Raw genomic sequence first — 21,933 nt, 5'->3', positions numbered from 1 at the left:
GCCCAGTGATGAGATATCAAAGAGAACTCCCAGAAATGGTTTTAACCATAATGCAGGTATAGAGATTAGATTATAGTGAAGCCAACAGCACTTTAGGACTTTATTCCCCCAGTGTCTGAACAAACCTGGTACCTTCTACAGCTTTTTTCCCCCCTCATGGGCTGGACCTAAGACATCCCCCAAATCCCCCATCCTCTATCTCATCTGTGCCCACTGTTGTTTTAGGGGAGCTCCCAGTCTCCACCTCTGGCTCTGTCTCACCGACTCTTAAGATCCAGTTCTTATTCTCCACCCATTGCCTTAGACCTGATGTTTCAGAATTGCCCTCATTCCCACCTTACTTGAACTGGGGACTCAGACACCAGTTTTCCCTTTTCCTGATCCCTGAATCCTTAGGTCAACCCTTCTCACCACTACCTGCCCCACACCACACCAAACCCAAACTCCAAGAACCAGCCTAAGCCAGGGCTTTGAGTCTCATCCTCTCTAAGCTTTAACCCCAAAACTCCATTTGTCTGGGAAACCAGGCTTGGCAGACAACATACTTAGGGCTTCATGAAAACAAATAGAAAATCTAGCAAAAAGCAGTATAGACTTTGTTGGGATTTGAAAATATCTTCTAAATCATCAAAACTATAATACCTTACTATATACTCTTAATTTAATAGAATGCCTTTTGATTTATCCAACCATTTACCTATCTCTCCACTCCTCTAAGCTTTGGAATACTCAATCCGAAGTTTTTAGTTGGAAATCTGTAATTTTCACATTAAACAAGGAATTCTTCAGCAAGAATTGATAATAGATGCTATTCTCAAGTAAGGCACTAGGTGGAGCCTGTGAATTTAAAGGAAATTTAAGTTGATGGTTACAACAAATTATTTAACTCAAGAAAACTGTAAAAAAATTTTAAACCAAATTTCTTTCGATTAATTTCAACTAAAAATAGACAAATATAAAACAATGTAGCACTTTTAATAAATATATGTACTCTAGGATAATGTAAATTTAAAAAGATAAAAATTGGAATAAATAATTTTTTTCTCTTCATTCTCTCCAAACACTATAGCCAAAGCAGGAAAATGAAGCAGGTAGCAGTTTCAGAAGAACACTAGCTGGGGAATACTGAGATAGGGCTGGAATACATATTTTTTTCCCTGAGTGAGAAAATGAAGTGGTCTGTATCAGAGTGGAAATACCTTGCAAGCTCAGATTTGCAGACAGCATCTGCATGATTCCTGGAGGTTAAATCTGTGAGATATATATACAGATAAGCTCTTCAGGGTTCAGAAGATAACAGTTTCGATCCTGGTGGTATTGCATTGTACATGTTCACAGTTATAGTCACAACTTTCTACTAGAGTTTATTTGTGATATTGCAAGTGAGGTTTGTCAATGCTTCCACTTTTAGTTGGCTGTAAAAATGTCATCCAGCGTGCAACTTGACATCCCTATATGCAGTTCAGGCTGACTTCAAGTCCCGGTCAGGAGTTACTGGAAGAAAAAAAAAAATCTCAGGAAACTCACCTTTGACTCAGTGATATTTTGAATTCTGATTCCCCCGGTCAGCCTGTTACCATATACTTCTCAGAGTACCATGCATTCTCTCCAAGGTATTTAGTTGCATTCAGTGGAGAGACAGAATGGAGAGTGCTTGCTTCATCTTGACCCGAACCAGAGCTGTGGATTTTTTAAAAATCCCTGACTTTCTTTGTCAAAAGATGCTTGAAATAAACTCTAACATAGACTATTTCATACGATTGCAAGATATAAATTTAGGAAGGAGATAAACTAGCTGAATTTAATACGATGAGAATTTAATTTATTAAAAATATGTTGCAATATTTTGTTTTATGGTGAACTTCAAAGGAAAAAAATGCTTGGGTTTTATGTGAAGAGGATTTGGCCAGAAATGTGTACCCTCCTGCTGTTTTATTTGGCAAAGTGGCTAGATAGAAGCAGCTCTGAGTTTTTAAGAAAAGCTGTTTTTCAAACAGATATGATTTTTCTTTGATATCACTAATATGTTAGAATACAGATGAATAAGCTGTTCTAATAATAATTTTTAAATGCTTAGGTTATAAATTTGACTTTATTAAGTAAAATTAAGTTTCATCTACTTTGGACTTTTATATGAATTAGCAGCAAAATTGGTTCTAGCACTGGAGATGACTAATACCATGCTTAAAATACTCCTTCTTCAAATCTATCAATAATAGGGATTAGGAAGTAACTTAATTTAATAGGCAGGAAGTTTTTTTAATGCCTGGTGAGTACACTCCCAAGAGAAAATCTCACATACGTACACAAGGAGATGCACATAAAGATACTTGAGTGCTGCTTTGTTTTTGGTAGCAAAAAGTTGGAATCAGCCTAAATGTTGATCAAGACCAATAAAGAAATTGGTACATATTTATATGATGTAATATTACCCAATGATTAAAGTGACAGTCACTTGCTCACTCACTCTCATTCTCTCTCTCTCTCCCTTGTTCCCTGTCTTTATCTCTATGTATGTATGTCTGTGTGTCTATCCCTGTCACCTTTTATGCCCAATATCATCACAGGTCCATATATATATATATATATATATATATATATATATATATATATATATATATATATATATATATATATATATATATATATATATATATATATATATATATATATATATATATATATATATATATATATATATATATATATATATATATATATATATATATATATATATATATATATATATATATATATATATATATATATATATATATATATATATATATATATATATATATATATATATATATATATATATGGAAAGAGAGAGAGAGATGGGAGAAGGAGGGGGTGGGGAATCATGATGTTGAATGGAAAAAAAGTAAATTTGCAAAATGAAACCACCAGTATGATATCATTTTTATAATTTAACATACCAAATCTGTGTATTATGGGGACATATATGTGTATGACCAATATTTTTAAATTGGAAGGATACCCACGAAATAGTGGTCACTCAGGAAAGGGGAGTAGGATGGAACATGGGTCCCAAAGGGATTTAAAATAAACAAGATAAAATGTAAGCATTTATCGATTCGTTGGTATCTGCTATATTATTCTCTGAAGTTTTCTGTAGTTTCAAAAATTTCTCAAGAAGTGTGGGGTGGTGCTGGTGGACAGCAGGAGGGGACCTCAAGGGAAGTACCCTAGTGAGAATTACATGCCTGACACTGAACAGAAAACAATGCAAGGAAGTGCTGTGGTTGGCACGTAAGAAAAGCAGATATAAGTGTTAGATGGGCCCACTTGGCTGTGCTCCTCATGGCAGCGGAAGGCTTGAGCTCTGGAGCTCCCCTTCCCCCCGGGGGGCCCTGAAGTGATGGGGAGAGAGCTGGGGACCTGGACTGGACTCGCTCTTCCTGTCCCTTCTCTGAAGTCTCTGAACACGTTGTGTGGTAAGACTGTGGCTGAGTTGTTCTTGTTGCCTACTTTTTGCTATATTTTCTAGGCATGAAAGGATGCATACCAGAAGACCCTACCATGTGGAAGATGCTGAAAAATACTGCCTTGAGGATGATTTGGTCAATCTCGAGGTTCTGGATGAGGTACTAAATATTTAATAGACAATTTTCACCAATGACATTTGTTTCACATGAGTGGTGTGACCTTTCTGTTGTAGATCATATTCTCCTAAGGTCACTTGAAACTTTAATTGTTTGTATAGCCTTGGGGTGAAGCTCAGGAACATTTGGTTGCTGTGACTGTGATCCGGTGTTGTGTGCATTTATAGTCCCCCAAATGTCCTGAATGATGACGAGAAAAGGATTTGAATTTTTCCCGTAAAGGCCTTTATATTGTAGGCTTAAATGATGTATTAGATCAGCTGAAATTATTTTCTGTTTATAGAAAAGTGCAACTTAACCCTTAAATTAAGATAGTTGTTTGCTCTTCATAAAGAGGAGCTTCATTTAGGGAAATAGTGAAGCTAATACAGCTTGAATTCTAAATTTGGAAACTGTGATAATCCCCATTTAAAATATGCATGTTTAATAGAGCTGTTAATTGCACTGGAGCTGCTTCTGCTGATTCTAACTCTGGGGACCCTTAACTGCAATGCATGAATCACTAAAATGTGATATAAAAGTGTTCAATTCTGCATTCCCACCACATAAATTTTAAGTGTAATGCTTTGAGAAATGAAGTTACAATTTGTCTGTACTTTATTAATAGTAATGACCTATTAAATCAATTTCTAAATAGAACATTTTGGTTGGGTGAGACATGTTTTTCATAATAACAGACAAAATCTTTGTTGCATATGTCAGAGTCTCTTAGCAAGTCCTAAGTGGGCCAAATTCTTTTAGCATATTCCTAATTTTTTCTTTTTTCAAGGCAAATATCTGCATTTAGGATCATTAGGGTCCTAATGATTAGGATCCTAATCAATAGGGTATGACTTAAATGGACTATTTTAATGTTTTAGAGAAAAATATTCTCGTAAGAATACATTTGTTGTTATTTTTAAGATCACTCCCTTGACTGGAAATAGTGTTTACTCTCAGTACTATTTATCCTCTTCTTAGGATACAATTATTCATCAGTTGCAGAAGCGTTATGTGGACCTACTGATTTATACATATGTTGGAGACATCTTAATTGCCTTAAACCCCTTCCAGAATCTAAACATATACTCTCCACAGGTAAGGCATCCTTTATGAGCATGGTGCTCCTTAATAGGAACTGTGAAATCTCAAGGGAAAGTGAAAAGGGAGAAAAAATGAGAATAAAACTATGTCATCCTAGGGGTGTACATACCCCAAACCGAAGATAATAATGCAACACAGATGGAATTGTTACATTTTGGGGGTAACTTTTTAAGTTAATATGTAACAAAACAGCTAACATTTATTTAGTGCTTACCATATACCAGGCACTGGGTTACCTTGTTTATCTCTCACGAACCTGTGTGACAGGTAATATTATTAAGCCTATTTGGCAGATGAGGACACTTAGCATAGTGAAGTTAATGCCCTTCCACAAGCTTAGGAAGCCAGTAAGTGAAGAATTGGGATTTGAAGTCAGCTCTATAGACTCCAGAGCCTCAGCTCTACAGCCTCCCCGATGCCACAATTCTCCTAATAAGTGACGAAGCCTTGGTTTTGTGGGCAAAAAGGTACTGGGACGTTAGAAGAGTTCTTTAAGTTAACGTTTTTCAGTTTTCCAGACTTTATCATGGAGTGAAACGTGCCTCAAATCCCCCCCACATATTTGCATCAGCAGATGCTGCTTACCAATGCATGGTTACTTTCAACAAAGACCAGGTAAGAACTTACTGCCCTTCCCCACCGAGTCCCACAGTAGGATGTGTTCTGTCCTCCTCTGCAGCTCTTAAGTCTCCCTAAAAACTTTCCATTCTGGTTGCTGGTGCTGACTCAAGGAAATAGGCAGTAAAGTAGTAGCTCAGGGGAACAGGAACAGTGATAAAGCCAGAGTAGCAGGAAAACGTGAAAACCCTTTTCAAGGAATGTGAAACGTCCTTATCAAGGGCACTCACTTCCCCTGGGAAAGTATAATAAGGATAATCCTAATATGAATATAAGAACATAGAGCTAACACAAACCTGATGACGTGGCAATGACTGTCATAAAAATGGGATGGAGAATGACGGACATGAAGTTCTTTCCAGTGAAGGTCTCAGAAATTTCATGGTCCAGTCCTTTTTGTATGAAATACTGCACACAGGTTGATAGTGCTTCTGCACCACACTGTTTAGCTGCTGAGAAATTGTGATGAATTGGGTAAAGACTGAACAAATCTTAAACTCAGTGCTAGTTAAACACAAAGCTCACCCATACGTTTTAACTTTCTGGACCTCTGATTCACAGTGGTGGCATATCCAACCTTTGGCCCTTCCTTTACTTTCAATATGTGTGTTTTCCCTTCTGTCTTTATTCTGTTTGAAATAGAAACAATCTAATGTGGTGGGAAATTTTATGAGAGCAGCACAATGTGTATATTTCCTGAGACCTGTGAAGTCCCAGCTTTGGATTTGCTGAGGAGCTGATTGAAATTATAATAGTGCCAGTTACGAAATGGAGTACCTGGATTCACTATGTGTTAGAAACTTGGCTTCTCCACATTCTTACCTTTCCCAGAGACTTGTGGAATGTCCGTAGAATTCATAGAAAGGAAGGAAATGAAGAGCGATATATGTGTTTCTCAAGTTAAAAAGTTATTCCACTGTTATCTTTTTCTCTGACACTAAATGTGTGTCTTTACCAACACCAGCCAGTTCTCCAATTCCCTGACACCAACTGGCTGTCTAACAATTCAGTTCCATTCAATTCTGATATGAACTATCCATATTTAGCACAGACCTCACAGGTTCAGGGCTCAGTCCCCAGACTGCCCCTACTTCAGACACCAGCTGTGAATGGGGTACCCAGGCTACCTACACTTCCTCCTGGCTGACTGCAAATTCAGGGATTCCCACAGCCCCCCACAGGTTTGATAATTCACTAGAACGACTCACAGAACTCAGGAAAACACTTTACTTAGGTTTACTGGGTTTTTATAAAGGTTACAACTCAGGAGCAGACAAATGGAAGAGATGCATAGGACAAGATACAGGGAGGAAAGTGGTGTAAAGCTTCCACGCGTTATCCTCCCAGGCCTGCGATGTATTCACACCGGAAGCTCTCAGAATCTTGTTCAAGAGTTTTTATGACTCAGTCAATCTCTGGCCCTTCTCTCCTCCCCAGAAGTTGGGGTGGCGGGGGTGAAATTTCCCACCCTCTAAATCATGTGTTTGGTCCTTTTAGTAACCAGCCCCCATCCTGAAGCTGTCTTGGGCTCCACCTTGAACCACTTGGTGAGCAGTTAGGGTTGGTTGAAAGGGACTTGTTTATGAATAACAAAGGATGCTCTCATCATTCAGGACATTCCAAGGGTTTTAGGAGCTCAGTGCCAGGAACCAGAGACAAAGACCAAATATATGTTTTTTTATTATACCACACCCACTAATCTCCTTTATATACACATAAAGAGCTCCTAGAAACAAATGGTAAAAGACCAATAATATATATTTAAAAAAAGGCAAAATATGGACTGGTCACAAAAAAAGGAAAATATGAATGACCTTAAACTTATGAAAGGATGCCCAATCTCACTCATAATAAAAGAAGTGCAAATTAAAACTGTACCGAGGTATAATGTTTTGCCTATCAGACTGGCAAAAATCCAACATAGCCATTTGGTGAGGGTGTAGGAGAACAGACACTTTCATATACTGATACAGTCCTTAGGAAAGCAATTTGGTATTATCTATCAAACTTATAAATGTGTTTACCTTTTGGTCCAACAACCCCATTTCTGGGAATTTGTTCTACAAATGAACCTACATATAAATATAATGATCTACGTATCAGGTTATTCATTGCAGTATTGTTTGTAATGACATCGGGAAAATCTCAAGTATCCATCAATATGGGATGGGTTAAATAGACTATGGTACATCTGTATAAGGGAGTGACAAACTACTGAAAAGGTTGAGGAAGCGCTCGGTGTGCTGAAATGGAAAGATTCCTAAGATATATTGCTCAGTGAAGATTTAAGGTATACAGTGGTAGATGTTATATGAAAACCATAGCTGAACACACAGGGTGTCTACTGTGCTTTGAATTCTTCACCAACACTTCATTTTCTCTGTTAGTGCATTGTCATCAGTGGAGAAAGTGGCTCTGGGAAGACGGAAAGTGCCCACCTGATAGTTCAGCATTTGACTTTCTTGGGAAAGGTATTGACGACCTGCTTTCTGTATCGTGGTTAGAGGACTGTGTATTTTCTAAATGATGGAAATACTGGATTTTATTAGGGGTTACATAGAAACATTCCATCTTTGTTATGTTCACCTCCTGATCGCTAGGCCTCTTAAGATGTCAGCATGTCCTTCACCTTTCACATAGTGAAGAAAATAATGCCAGCACCAATTTACTAGATTATTGGCAATTAATTTTTCATGTTTTCAATGTAATACAAACATTCAGCCATTAAGTAGTAAAAGTGGTTAAACATTTGGAGCAGGAGCAGGGAGCGCCACTAAGGTGATTAAAGGGTCGGAAATAGAGCTCTCTGAACAAAAGTCGAGGGAGATGGAAATTCTCGGCGTGGGGAAATGGACATCAAAGGGTTAGCTTTAAAGATACCCTAGCAGTTGCTTATACTCAGAATTAATGTATTAGGAGACTAAGAACAAAGTTAAGAGTATTTTTTACAGATGAGGTTTATTGAATATTATGGTGAATAACTGAGAAAAGTGATGGTATCTCTCTATTTAAAATTCTTTCTGGGCTTCCCTGGTGGTGCAGTGGTCGGGGGTCCGCCTGCCAATGCAGGGGACACAGGTTCGTGCCCCCGTCCGGGAAGATCCCACATGCCGCAGAGCGGCTGGGCCTGTGAGCCATGGCCGCGGAGGCTGTGCGTCCGGAGCCTGTGCTCCGCAACGGGAGAGGCCACAACAGTGAGAGGCCCGTGTACCACCAAAAAAAAAATTCTTTCTAAGCATTTCAGGCATTTTATCTGTCAAGAATTTTAAGAGAAGTGTAGTTGGTTGTAAAACCTAATGACCTAATCTAGCCTCATCTGATGCTTATACATCTGGGGAAATGCTCATCGGAGAAAACAATGCTGGTGATTGATGCTAATTTCCCCAAATGGAGTTCTTCCCCCAGAGGATAGATGTGAAATCTGTGGGCTGGGTGGTGTGGGTGGACCTTGCGTGGCAGCTCTATTGAAGTAATGTTTCTGGAGGCTCCTCCTGACTGTTCTTGTTTGGCACAGGCAAATAATCAGACCTTGAGAGAGAAAATTCTGCAAGTCAACTCTCTGGTGGAAGCCTTTGGAAATGCATGCACTGCCATCAATGACAATTCCAGCCGTTTTGGAAAATATCTGGAAATGATGTTTACACCAACTGGAGCTGTGATGGGGGCAAGAATCTCTGAATATCTCCTTGAAAAATCCAGAGTTATAAAACAGGCAGCGTAGGTGCACTATTTTCTCGCTCTGGCTTTGCGCTGCAATGTAGACCGGGCGGCTTTGGGAATTTTCATGGCTCCATTCACCCTTGTTCTTAGCGTCCTTGCCCCCCATCCCCACCCCCAGCCTCCCCAAGAGCAAGGAATTATTTAAGCAGAGGATAAGTGGTGACTTCTAACCTTAAAGATGTTTACAAGCAGAGTAAAAAGGGCTGGGTGGGATTACACTGGGATAGGTATGCCTGTTCTTCCTGAGTTTGTTATACCAGGTAGAATTTAACAATATACAGTTACTTTTAAAAATCATTTAGTCCCTTAAAACTGAGCTTGTCTATCAAAAAAAAAGCACTGAGAATATTCCACATGTTCATTTTTTCCCTAGATGGAGAGAGGAAAAAACCTTTTGTTTTAAGAAGAGCAGTAGAGCAATAGTCCAATAGCATGGACTGCCCCTGGTTCAGGTGCTGGCTCTGACCTTGACTATGTGACCCTGGGTATGTCCCCTATCCTCTCTGTGCCTCCTCTGTGAAATGGAGATGCTACTAGAGCCTATCTCATGGGTTTATTGTGAAGATCAGTGAGTTTGTTTATATAAAATGACTTTAAAAAGTACGTGGGTTGGTATATGTGATCAGAGAGTTAGCCACTGTTATCACTGTTGCAGGACACCAGACTTCCTCAGGGGCATGGCTCCCTTCATGCATTAATCAGTAATTATCTGTTGAATTCCTGCTGTGTGCCAGTGCTGTGCTCTCTGTTGGAGTAGCAAGAGTGAACAAAATAGACAAGGTCCCAGTGTTCATGGGGCTTGGAGTGGATGGGGATGGAAGACGGGTGGGTGGCCAGGGTCGGGGTGACGGGGTGGCAGGGGAATCGCAGGCATTAAGCACAAAAAACCATAAATGCAGACCAAGTGTGATAAGTACCAGGAAGCAAAGTAAGGTGCTATGAAGGTAAAACAGGAGAAAGGGCAATAACCTAGTCCAGGAAGAGAGGGCTCCCTGTGTAAGAGACGTTGAATCTGAGGATCACTAAGAGTGAGCCAACAAGATGAGATGGGGACAGGAGTGGGAGGAGGGAGAGAGGAGCAAAGACAAGGCTGAGGCCAGGTCATGCAGGGCTTTGGAACCAGGCTGAGGAACCTGATTCTAAAGGCAATGATAGGAAGCCATTTGACATTTTCAAGAAGGGGAGTCTCGGAAACCAACTTGCATTTTGATATAATGAAACAATGGCTCTGGCTTCAGTGGGGCAAATGGATTGGAGGAGATGCGAGAAGTACAGTTACGCCATTGAGACCACTAGGAGGCTGGTTTCAAATCCATGTGAGCGGGAACGTTAGCCTGCGCTGAGGTGGTAGCGGTGGAGATGGGGATGCAGGGGAGCTGATGAATCTGAGAGATACTGTGCAGGTAGAACCCACAGGACTTGTTTTAGGTTCAGAGCCCCAGCATCTTCTTTTATCATATACCTGCAGTTTCCTCACAAAATAGGGACTGACATGAAAATTAAACAAATGTACCGAAGGCTAGAGTCAGTCATTTTAGCTTCCATGTGGTGTCTCGATTAATTTTTATGAGGTCCCTACTTCTTTCTTCCCAAATTAGGGTGATTTTAAAGTTTAGAGAGCTACCTCTGAGAGAATGGAAATTATAGTTTTCTGTGTTCAAATGTAAAGTGGTCTTTTATAAGGAAAATGTGAGGAGGGTTCCAGTCACAGCTATGTCACTTATTAATATAACTATCCTTATACCTTACTTTCCTCATATGCAAAAAGGGCATGATAAAGCCAACCTCACAGGGCTGTTATGAGACTTAAATGAGATGATATGTGATTTTTACCAAATATAGAATCTGAAACATAATTGGTACCTAATAAACCATAACTTATTGTTATTATTAAATTTAGTCAATATGATAGCACTAATGGATAAAATAGACTGAAGACATTGGATGAGGAGAAGATGGGACCTGTGCAAGTTCTGTTTGTCTGACCTTTCTGGTCCTGTCCTCCTCCAGCACATAGTAGGATTCTCCTTGGAACCCTGTGGCTGGATATGGTCATAGGACTAGTTGTGCCAAATGAGCATTTAATGGAAAGACCCTCCAGAGTGCTGGCAAAGTGCAAGATGGTGGCTGCTCCATCAGCTCGGGCCCAGTGACTCTGATGAGCAACCCCCCCACCCCCTGCACCGTGACCCTCAGTAGACAAGTACTCTGAGCAAGAAGTAAGACTTTATTGAGTTAAGCCACTAAGATCTTGGGATGTTTGTTACTGCAACCAGATGGATGTCGGTAGGCAAAGCTTGGAAGAATTGAGCGCTAGAAGTATCTGCAAAAATCTATAGGAAGGTAGGACCACAATGGGTCAGCCCATGCCTGCACTTCTACCAGAGGCGGAAGAACGACTGGCATTCATGCAGGGCATACCAGTTCATGAGGCCCTGTAAAGGCCTTCCCGTCTCAGTGAATGGTGCCGCCATCACCAGATACTCAAGGTAGAAAACTGGGAGGCAGCCTCCAGGTCCCTTTCCCTCACCACCCTCATTCATTCTATCTGGACAGTCTTTTAGTTGTTTTTCCAAAACATATCTTTAAGCTTACCCTTGTTCTCCATCATCCCTGCCATTACCCTGTCCCAGTCACTCACTGTCTCACCAGATCCTCCTAATTGGTCTCCTTGCATCCATCTTAACTTCTTACAGTCTAGTCACACACTTACAGTTTAAGACACCTCAAAGAATTCTAATTGCATAATCAACAAAATCCTCATTATGGCCTGACAAGGCCTTGTGTGGCCTGACCCTGCCCACCTGCCCACCCGATTCTCACCAGCCTTCTTTTGTTCTACATGGATATCATGCTCAGAGCCTTTTCGTATACGCTGCTCCCTCTCTTGGGGATGCTCTCCCCCTTCTCTCTGTAGCTCCTCCCAGTCCCTTCTCATGCTTCACAGTTTGATTTTAGTGTTATTTCCTTCCAGAGTCCTTCCCTTGACTTGACACAAGTGGCCCTCACCCCCCAGCATTGTTCATCTCAGTCTCTTGTTTGTTTCTTTCAAAGCCCTCATCACCAGTTTCCCCATTGATTCATCTGACTCCATCACTAGAAGGAAGCTCCAGAGGGCGTGAATCCTCTGAGTCCTGTATCCCTGGCACCTAGTGCAGTGCCTGCCATGCTTGGCACTCAATAAGCTTATTAGTTGAGTGAACAAATGGGTGAAAAATGGCAAGTAGAGACATCTAGAACACAGGGCAGAGCTAAGAATGTATCAGAAGAGCTTGGACAGGATGAACAACCAGAGGAAGAGTAGGATATCCAGGAGATGCTGAAGAAAAGAGTGGGGCCCTTGTCACAGATAGGGACAAGGAGTAGAAGGAAGACAGGTTTCTTCCACAGAGCTACATTGGCCAAGGTGAGGATTTGAGAAAATCCTGGGGCATCAACAGGAGAGAATGACCTCCTCCAAAGGAGAGAAAGGGATGTAGAGCAGGGCTTTTCAAACTATCTTTGCTGAAAGACTAGCTTTTCCAAAAAATATTGGGTTGGGCTTCCCTGTTGGCGCAGTAGTTGAGAGTCCGCCTGCCGATGCAGGGGACATGGGTTCGTGCCCCGGTCCGGGAGGATCCCACATGCTGCGGAGCGGCTGGGCCCTTGAGCCATGGCCGCTGAGCCTGCGCCTCTGGAGCCTGTGCTCTGCAACGGGAGAGGCCACAGCAGTGAGAGGCCCGCGTACCGCAAAAAATGTATATATATATATTGGGTTGGCCCAAAAATTTGTTTGGGTTTTTCCTTAAGATGTTACGGAAAAAATCCAAACGAACTTTTGGGCCACCCCAATGGTAGTTCACAATCTATTGTGAACCAATACCTTCGTAAAATGTAATTGAAATGTATTATCAGGAAAATTATCATACTCTTAGATGTCATAGCAATATCACTTACTATAAAATGTCTAGACATAGACTTTCTAGTTCCTTGTCTTATCATAGTTGACAGCAATCCACAGACCACACTGAGAGCAGCACCCATCCGAAAGAACCCTGGCCAGGGTGGCCTGAAAGAGGGTGCATAGCAGGAGACCAGGGGACGGATGCAAGCCATTTTGAATCATATTTGAGAGAATACAAGTTTGAGAGAGTAGTCACCTCTCTTCTGCAACCAATTCCCCTCCCTAACTTGCTGTACACCTGGCTAGCTGCTTCCTGTCTTGGGCTTCAGTAAAGTAGGGAGTTTGGCTGATCTCTCTAAGCTGGACATTACTGTCCCTGAAGCAACATGGGCTACAAACAGAAGACGAGTGGCACAGACATGTAGTCATTTGTTCTGGAAAGCTCTCTAAACATATGTAACCTGAGCTATTACCTATAAATGTTCCATTCTCTAAAACCTCCTTCTGCATATAGTAAACATAAGTGTGTTTAATAGTGTGACATTGTGGCAATTACTATACTAACCCTATCACTATTGCTATTCTGTAATTGGGAAGTAGCATATTTAATTGCCTGTAAATGCAAATTTGCTACAGAATAATATTTTGCACAGAAAGGAAACTATATAAATTACGTGGAGTGGGGAAGCCCAGAATATATTGTTAGTAATGTCCCTTTCCTTTTTTTTTTTTCCAGGGGAGAGAAAAACTTTCACATATTTTACTATATTTATGCTGGCCTTTATCACCAAAAGAAACTTTCTGAGTTCAGACTTCCTGAGGAAAAGCCTCCTAGGTAAGTGTCGGGGGTTTTAGTTGTTAATTTTTAATGAATCTACAATTAGCAATGGACAAAACTTGGAAATAGTGCGGTTCTCCTAACTGGACACTCAGTCCCTTTAGCTGAAATGCCCACATGAGATGGCAGGAACTACATCTCCCTCTGCATTTTCTAGAAAGTTCAAAAACTCAATTGCAACCATTTTACTCAGCATGTGTACCATTATTTTATCACTGTAAGGGAATGCCCTTGCAAAGAAGGAGCCCAGTGATGCCCTGGTATTTGGGGTGCCATTTCCAAGTCAGTGCTCATTCTGTTTGGTCATACTCTGTAGGTACATAGCTGATGAAACTGGAAGGGTGATGCACGACATAACTTCCAAGGAGTCTTACAGAAGACAGTTTGAAGCAATTCAGCATTGCTTCAGGATTATAGGGTTCACTGACAAGGTAAGTGATTGTCAGCGGAGAAAGAAACTCAAGTGTTAATATTCTTGGTGAATGTGAGTGAAGATATGAATGTTCTAACTTGGGGCTGGACACTTGCTTTTCAAATGCCACGCTGGTCATGTTATAAGGTCTTGCTGCTCAAAAGTGTGATGCGTGGATGAGAAACATTGTCATTACACAAGACTTGTTAGAAATGCAGACTCTCAGATCCAACTAAGAACAGCAGAATCAGAATCTCCATTTTAATAAGATGCGAGGTGAACGTTAAAATATAAGTACCCTTGTAAGTGCCACGTGCCTGTGAATTGTTGTCACTGTCATCAGTTCACGCCAGCTGTGGTAACAAACACCTGAACAATGCTGCCCTTTTCTGAGTTGGGGTTGTTCCAGCCATTAGAGCGAATTGTGTAATAGGAGTATAGGAATATGTAGGTCACCCCCAAGCCACAGGAGTATATTTATGCAAGTAGTTCCTTGTGCCCCCAAACAAATTAATTTAAACCTTTTCAGCTTTCTTGCAGTCACTTCCTTCGCCACGGCACACAGCTGCACACTATTAGCCATAGCGCTGAGTACTGTACTACCCGTATCATACTAGATACAGGCTGTCTCTATTAAATATATGCCAGTGACAGAAAATATTTATCACTCTAGGCTCAAATATTACTCTGTGGTACATTTATGTCATAGTTTCTGGGCTTCTTGCCATCAATTTTGTAAAACATACAGATTCTTTTGCTTTTCCAACAAAGGAGGTGAATGATTAGGAGGTAAGTGAGAGTGTTTAAATCTTCAGGGATTAGATTACAAGACACTTGAGTTACCCTGGGACAGCCACTCTGGATAAAGGATTGCTTTTGTAATCTATTGAGTTTGGCCAGCCCTTTCCTCCCCAGCACGGTTGATTTTAGTCATAAAAATACTTTTCTTCTTTCTAGCCAGCTGTTAATTTTCTCTGTCAGCCTCCCATAGACTTTAAACTGACAGACAGTGGAAAATCCCAAGAGTCAGATACAAATAGAAATATATTTCCCTTGGCTCCTTAGAGGAGAGCAACTAAACAGGTTCCAGCGTTGTTAAAGGACCTTTATGGTTATTAATTTATAGAGCTGGTTGTTATCAAAGGTGCATCACCAGAAAAGTCAAAGTTCAGTGGAGATGGCAGTAGAGCCATTTAAAGTCACCTGGGTCGTGCCCAAGTGTTTCGGGACATACTTTCTTGAAAGGGTACAGGAACAGTAGAGAAGTCAGTCATAGGGTTAATAATATTTTGCATTCCATAAGTACAATCATGGTTGCAGAATACTGTGGAGAGATTGGTACTAGCTCTAAAGGAAAGGCTATAATATCAGCCCTGTCCAATGATAGAAATGTGCTGCAAATAATAATAAAACAGATGCTGTTTTAAGATAACAAAATTAAAAATGTTAAGTATGTATCCTTGAAGTAAGCCATCCCTAACCCCTATGGGAAAAAAAGTCTAGTAGAAATGAATGAATGGCTGCATAAATAGATATGAAAATAAAGAAACATAAAAGGTGGTAAACATTTTAAATTTGTGCCTGGTCTGGACTGTTAAATGAATAACCAGACTGGAATTATATGTATATGTGTAGGTATTCACCATGTCCACTGTTAATTCATACTGGAAATAAACACAATTTATGTCAGTTAGCAGCCCTGGAAATGGAAAGAAGAGTCTAGATCTTATCTTTCTTATCCTTAATTCTTTGGTTATATCTCTGTCTGTATCTCTATAGACAAACCATTTTGCTGAATTGACTCAGTTTGCTTTATGTTTGTAAACTCAAAGTAGTTTGACTAAATTCAGAAAGATTCAGTTGACTGTAGTCAGGCAGTAGATGCTAAATAGCTGATGTAACAGAATTTCTCTTAAGTTTTTCTGAGGGACATTTCTAGACAGAGCTTGAATGAGCTGGTCAATTTAATAAAAATTATGGATGGTCCGTATCCTTTCTTATAATGTCACTGATTCAGATGCCCTTCAGTTTTTCCAAAACCCTTAGAGCTCCTGGACTCAAGAGCATGAATTGAGTTCTGGGACACCAGCCAAAAGCATCTGAAAGAACCCTTGACCCTACATTTATTGTAAAGAAACTTCACTGGTGGAAGGAATCTTCCAATAACAATGAAGTCCCTCATGGGGGTGGGGGGTTATACTTAAAACCCTATGATAAAGATCAGTGCTTTTCTACTCTTTGTTTGTTTGGGTTTTTGTTTGTTTTTTTTTTTTCCTTAACATCTTTGTTGGAGTATAATTGCTTTACAATGTTGTGTTAGTTGCTGCTGTATAACAAAGTGAATCAGCTATACATATACATATATCCCCATATCCCCTCCCTCTTGCATCTCCCTCCCACCCTCCCTATTCCATCTACTCTTATTTTTGGATTAAACTATACTGTTTTTATTTAATATTATGCTTGTCTTGCTGGTATATGAATTATCATAACATATTAAATAAATTGAGTTTTAAGTATGTTTATGTTTAATACTACATGAAGAATTTTTGGCAGGTTATCTGTGATGGTCAAGATTGGACATTTACTGCAGATCACTTGATGAAGAGGTCAGGGAGAAGGCTTTGCGATTAGGGCAAATTTTTTTCCTTTTCTTCAAAACAGATTATGAATTGGGAGAGTACTGCTGAGGATAGACTGAGGGTTATATGTTAAAATGTTAATTGGGGGTGTTGAGGATTTCAAGTGTCTTAAAGACAATAGGACTTACCATTGACTTTAAAAACAAAAACACCTTTATTGATGTATGATTGACATGCCAAAAAATTTTTTTCTAAACCAACTACTGACTTGCAAGTTACAAATGTTGTGAGCCTCTGAAAAGGGAACTGAGTAAAGGCATTGGAATAGAGCCTGTAAGGGAGAAGGCTCTTCAGCTGGGCCTAATGCAGTGCTTTGGGCAAAACTGGTGAAAAACTCAAGACGTTAAAAAAGAAGCACGGAAAAGAGACTGAGAGGGCAAGTAAATTCCTAGGGATACCAGAGACACAACTGCCATGAGATGCCCATGAACCCAGCCAGAGGTAATTTCCTTAAATCGGCTCCAGGCTAACAGAGAAAACCAGGATTCTTCTCAACTTTCCACTTAGCCTCAACTCTATGGAGAGAATACCTATCTCAGTGAAAGAAGTATCTTCTGAGAAAAAGAGAGAAGAAGCCAAGACCATACATCCTGCATGGGGCTTTGGTGGAGAAATGCTTCCCCACTTTTGCTGATTGGTGGTGAAACTGAATTCACACTCATCAACAGTGAATTGGGAAACCTAATTGGAGGAGTTGTTAGACTTCTTAATACATTTTCCTGTCTTGAGTGAAGTGATTCCATTTTATCATATAGAAAGTTGGAAATTGGTAAGAAATAAAAAGAGAGCAGCTTAGCAAGATTCTATAGGAAAGGCAGGGTTACCAGGAAAGGCTTCATAGCTAGAGATGAGGCAAGAGAAAATGAGCAAGGTAAGGAAGGTGAAAAATCCTTCCCAGGCTGGCTATGCGGGGAAGAGAAGAGACATTGGATTAAGTATTAGGGAGGGAGGAATAACCCCACAGATGGACATACTACTGATTGAACTCTACCCTTATATGAGTAATGTTTTGACCTGAACACAGGAGTGGATGTAGGTTCCTAGGCCAGAAAAGAAGAACTAATTAGCCCAAGAATGGGACTAAAGAGTCAAGTGGAAATAACCTGGAAATGGAGCAGGGGAGCACTGTAAGGCTGATACCTCCGTAATGAGGTGATGAGCGTTGGTCACCCCTTCTGGAGTTCCCTTCTCTGAACCAAGGAAGGAGACCCAGTCTGCGGTTAACTTCAGTCTTTTGCACAGTGCTTGAACCCCAAAATTTTTGCTGAAGGTTATAGGTAGTTCTCCTCTTTGAAAGAGGAAATCTGAGCATTATGCTGGAAAGAATATTGTCAAAGACACAAAAGGTGAGGGTGTGGTCTTTGACTGTCATTTCCTTTGGGGATGGTCACCCCAGTGGTGAAATGCCTAGAAGCCTTATTTTGGGAGGTTTCATAGCTTGTATAGTTATACATGGTGTGTGTGTGTGTGTGTCTGTGTATGTTTTAATTAGAAGAAATACTTTTTTCCCTAAGTATATTGAGAGTTTTAGATAAGCTCTTTTTTCAATGCATTTTTTTTAATTAATTTATTTTTGGCTGTGTTGGGTGTTCGTTGCTATGTGCGGGCTTTCTCTAGTTGCGGTTAGCGGGAGCTACCCTTCGTTGCTGTGCGCGGGCTTCTCATTGCAGTGGCTTCTCCTGTTGTGGAGCATGCGCTCTAGGCACGCAGGCTCAGTAGTTGTGGCTCGCGGGCTCTAGAGTGCAGGCTCAGTAGCTGTGGTGCATGGGCTTAGTTGCTCCGCGGCATGTGAGATCTTCCCAGACCAGGGCCCAAACCCGTGTCCCCTTCATTGGCAGACGGATTCTTAACCACTGTGCCACCTGGGAAGCCCTAGATAAGCTCTTGAGATAACTGTGTATAGAAATGACAGATATAGAACTCACTGCTGTGGAGTCTCTGTTTTACTGTCAGGGATCTGCTTCTGTGGGGAGTTGCTGGATGCATTCTGTAAGCCTCACACTGTATTGATCAAGGTAATGAGGTGCTGTCATGTTAAATCCATGCTAGTCCCAGAAAACCTGTTTGGTAGGTGTTCTCCTTAGCCACTTTTAAGTTGTGTGATTAAAACAGTGATTCTTGAAGTCAGGAACATGACATCTTGCCTTTGATTTAGGAGTTTGAAGAACAGTATTTTTCTATAGTGGAAGCCCAGTTTAAAATTCTCATTTGTGGGCTTCCTTGGTGGCGCAGTGGTTGAGAGTCCGCCTGCCGATGCAGGGGACACGGGTTCGTGCCCCGGTCCGGGAAGATACCACATGCCACAGAGCGGCTAGGCCCGTGAACCATGGCTGCTGAGCCTGCGCGTCCGGAGCCTGTGCTCCGCAACGGGAGAGGCCACAGCAGTGAGAGGCCTGTGTACCGCAAAAAAAAAAAAAAAAAAAAAAAAAATTTTCATTTGTCTTTGTAGCATTGTCGTGTATCCAGCAGATGTCACTGTTACAGTCCGTGTTCAGCTTTTTGGCTTTACTGAGCATTGTTTGCAGGAAGGCTCGATTTGGAGACAATGCTTTATCAATGGTCTGATGACAGTTCCTATTAGTTTGCTGCTATGTATAGTACTAAATCAAGTTCCCTGCCAGAGTATTTTTTGTGGAAGTACTTTTCTCTATCTATAAGCATAATATGCAGAAATTTCCTGGCTATATATTTCATTTCTCACCTACAGGAAATGCAAATATTTAAATAAATAATTGTACTTTATTTATTTATTTTACCATTAATGATACTCATGTATTCCACTTTCAGTATAAAAGAGGACTTAGAGCAGCTGAACTTTTTTTACCCCCATCACTTCTGTTTTTACCAAATGTGTGGAGTTTTCTTCCCCACACCAACCAATTCTCCTACAATTCAATCCAATTCTGACACTGTCTGACCTGGAGTTAGCTTCTGATCGCACAAGTTAGGGGCTTTGTCACACAAGACTGCCCCCACTTCAGGTACGAGTTGCAATTCCCATGTTCTCATATTTCTGATGGACTGGCTGTAAATTGGGAGTTCCCAAGACCTCCCCCTCCTCAGGTTCAATAATTTGATAGAAGGACTCACAGAACTCAGGAAAACTGTTTACTTACTATTACTGGTTTATTATAAAGGATACAACTCAGGAACAGACAAATGGAAGAGATGCATAGGGCAAGGTATTGGGAGAGGGGACACCACCTCCTTTTACCACCTTCCTGTGTTTGCCAACCCAGAAGTGCTCCAAGCCTCGTCAATTAGGGATTTTAGTGGAGGCTCCATTACATACGCATGACTGATCAAGCCATTGCCTACTGAGGATTAACTCCATCTCCAGCCAGTATCCCCTCCTTGAGGTGCGGGGGTTCCACTAAAAGTTCCAACCCTTGAATCACTCCGTTGGTGCCTCTGGCAACCAGCCCTTCCCCCACCTATCCTCCAAGAGTCACCTCATTAGCACAGACTCAAGTGTGGTTGAAAGGGGCTTATCGTGAATAACAAAGAACACCCTTCTCAACCCTATCACTCAGAAAATTCCTGGAGTTTTAGAAACTCTTGTGCCAGAAATGGGTATGAAGACCAAATATATATTGGGCTGGCCAGAAAGTTCATAAAAACCCGAATGAACTTTTTGGCCAACCCAATATTATTATATTAAAACACCACAGATAATTTCTAGTGAGTCTTTCAAAAGATTTTCTGACCTCATTCATGACTATGTACTCCATAATTCAACTTCGAATGTTCTAGTGAAACATCAGTGAATGCCCTGCCAACTATTTCATAAAAGCTATATTCAGAAGAGGTTAAGGAAACATATCCACTCTTGTTTTGAAGAAAGAACCATACCTGAATTTGGGAGCTGGTATTAGTTAGGGTGAAAGGCTAAAAGTGGCTGAAAGAACAAAGAAGATCAGTTCTATCTAATGTAAGCATTCCAAGGCAAGAGTTTCAGGTTGTACAACATCACTGTTCCATCAGGTCATCGGTCTCAGGCACCCTAATCAGTGGTGCGGTTGAGGCTGGGTTGCTGGGAGCTCCATCCAGCAATGACGGACAAAATGCTTGGAGGAGGCAGGCTCCATTCTGTAAGGCAGGCCTGGAAATGGTCCGCGTTGCTCTGCTTGCTCCTTTCTTAAGAATTTAGTTACGTGGCTTAACTGCAAGGGAGGCTTGGAAAATGTTTTGTGTGCCCAGGAGAAGGGGGAGGATGGACGTTGGTGGACAGCTAGCAGTTTGCACCACAGCACAAGTGATCTAATTGACTGGCAGTGACCAAACATGGTTCTTGATGTCCTTCTCAGGAGGTGCGCTCGGTGTACAGAATTTTGGCTGGGATTTTGAATATTGGAAACATTGAGTTTGCAGCGATTTCCTCTCAACATCAAACTGATAAAAGTGAGGTGCCCAACGCAGAAGCCTTGGAAAATGGTAATTATTTGACGCCTGTGCACTGTGTGGCTAAAGTACACGTTTCTTTTACTTTGGGAGTTTTTCAAGACTCTGAAACATGGTGTTTTGTTGCTGGTCATTCAACTGGCTCTGGGTGTTTTCACTAACCAGTATTTCCCAGAGGCTGTCTTGTAGAACATCAGTGTTCTTTTCATAAGTGGCAAATAGATGTTCTTCAGAAAAGAGTTCCATGCCAGGTAACTCTGGGCAGTGATTCTCACCAGTGGCTGCTTTTGAAAATCATCTACAAATTTTTGAAAAAAGTACGAGAGGTTGGACCTCACTCTAAATTCGCTGAATCAGCGTCTGCGGGGGACAGAGTTGGCACCTGTTTATTTTTAAAGTTCCACAGGTAATAATGGTGGCACAAGGAATGAGAACCCTGAGTTAGAAAAACACTGATTTAAATAAACACCTTTTGTGTTAAACTGTGGCACTTTTTATGGTCTTTAGTATACTAATGTGCTTTGTGATTCTCTAAGAGCAGACGGTACTCTCCAGCAACTGCTCCAACTTATTTGGCCAAAGACCACCTCCTTCCGCATTTTCTTCATCTAACATGTGTGAAGAGTGTTCAGAACAGTTTGGGAGGTATTGCATCAGTCTGGGTGCTTCTTGGGGTTAAGGACCCGGCTTGTTTATCCTTGGCCCTGAAG

At 40.9% G+C, this 21,933-nt stretch overlaps 1 protein-coding gene across 1 annotated transcript in view; it reads left to right on the top strand.

Annotated features, from left to right (window-relative positions):
* The window catches only part of MYO3B (myosin IIIB), a 397,699-nt gene that overhangs the window by 181,710 nt on the left and 194,056 nt on the right, over positions 1-21,933 (top strand). The window contains exons 11-18 of the mRNA XM_024765704.1: positions 3,512-3,608; positions 4,587-4,703; positions 5,220-5,324; positions 7,715-7,798; positions 8,842-9,044; positions 13,667-13,765; positions 14,085-14,199; positions 21,130-21,256. Of these exons, the coding sequence (XP_024621472.1) occupies positions 3,512-3,608; positions 4,587-4,703; positions 5,220-5,324; positions 7,715-7,798; positions 8,842-9,044; positions 13,667-13,765; positions 14,085-14,199; positions 21,130-21,256 (947 nt within the window). The remainder of the gene's footprint in view (positions 1-3,511; positions 3,609-4,586; positions 4,704-5,219; positions 5,325-7,714; positions 7,799-8,841; positions 9,045-13,666; positions 13,766-14,084; positions 14,200-21,129; positions 21,257-21,933) is intronic.

This window comes from Neophocaena asiaeorientalis, unplaced genomic scaffold, assembly GCF_003031525.2.
Source record: "Neophocaena asiaeorientalis asiaeorientalis breed wild unplaced genomic scaffold, Neophocaena_asiaeorientalis_V1.1 scaffold721, whole genome shotgun sequence".
In the NCBI taxonomy this organism is placed as follows: domain Eukaryota; kingdom Metazoa; phylum Chordata; class Mammalia; order Artiodactyla; family Phocoenidae; genus Neophocaena; species Neophocaena asiaeorientalis.
This window is presented reverse-complemented; position numbering and strand designations above follow the sequence as displayed.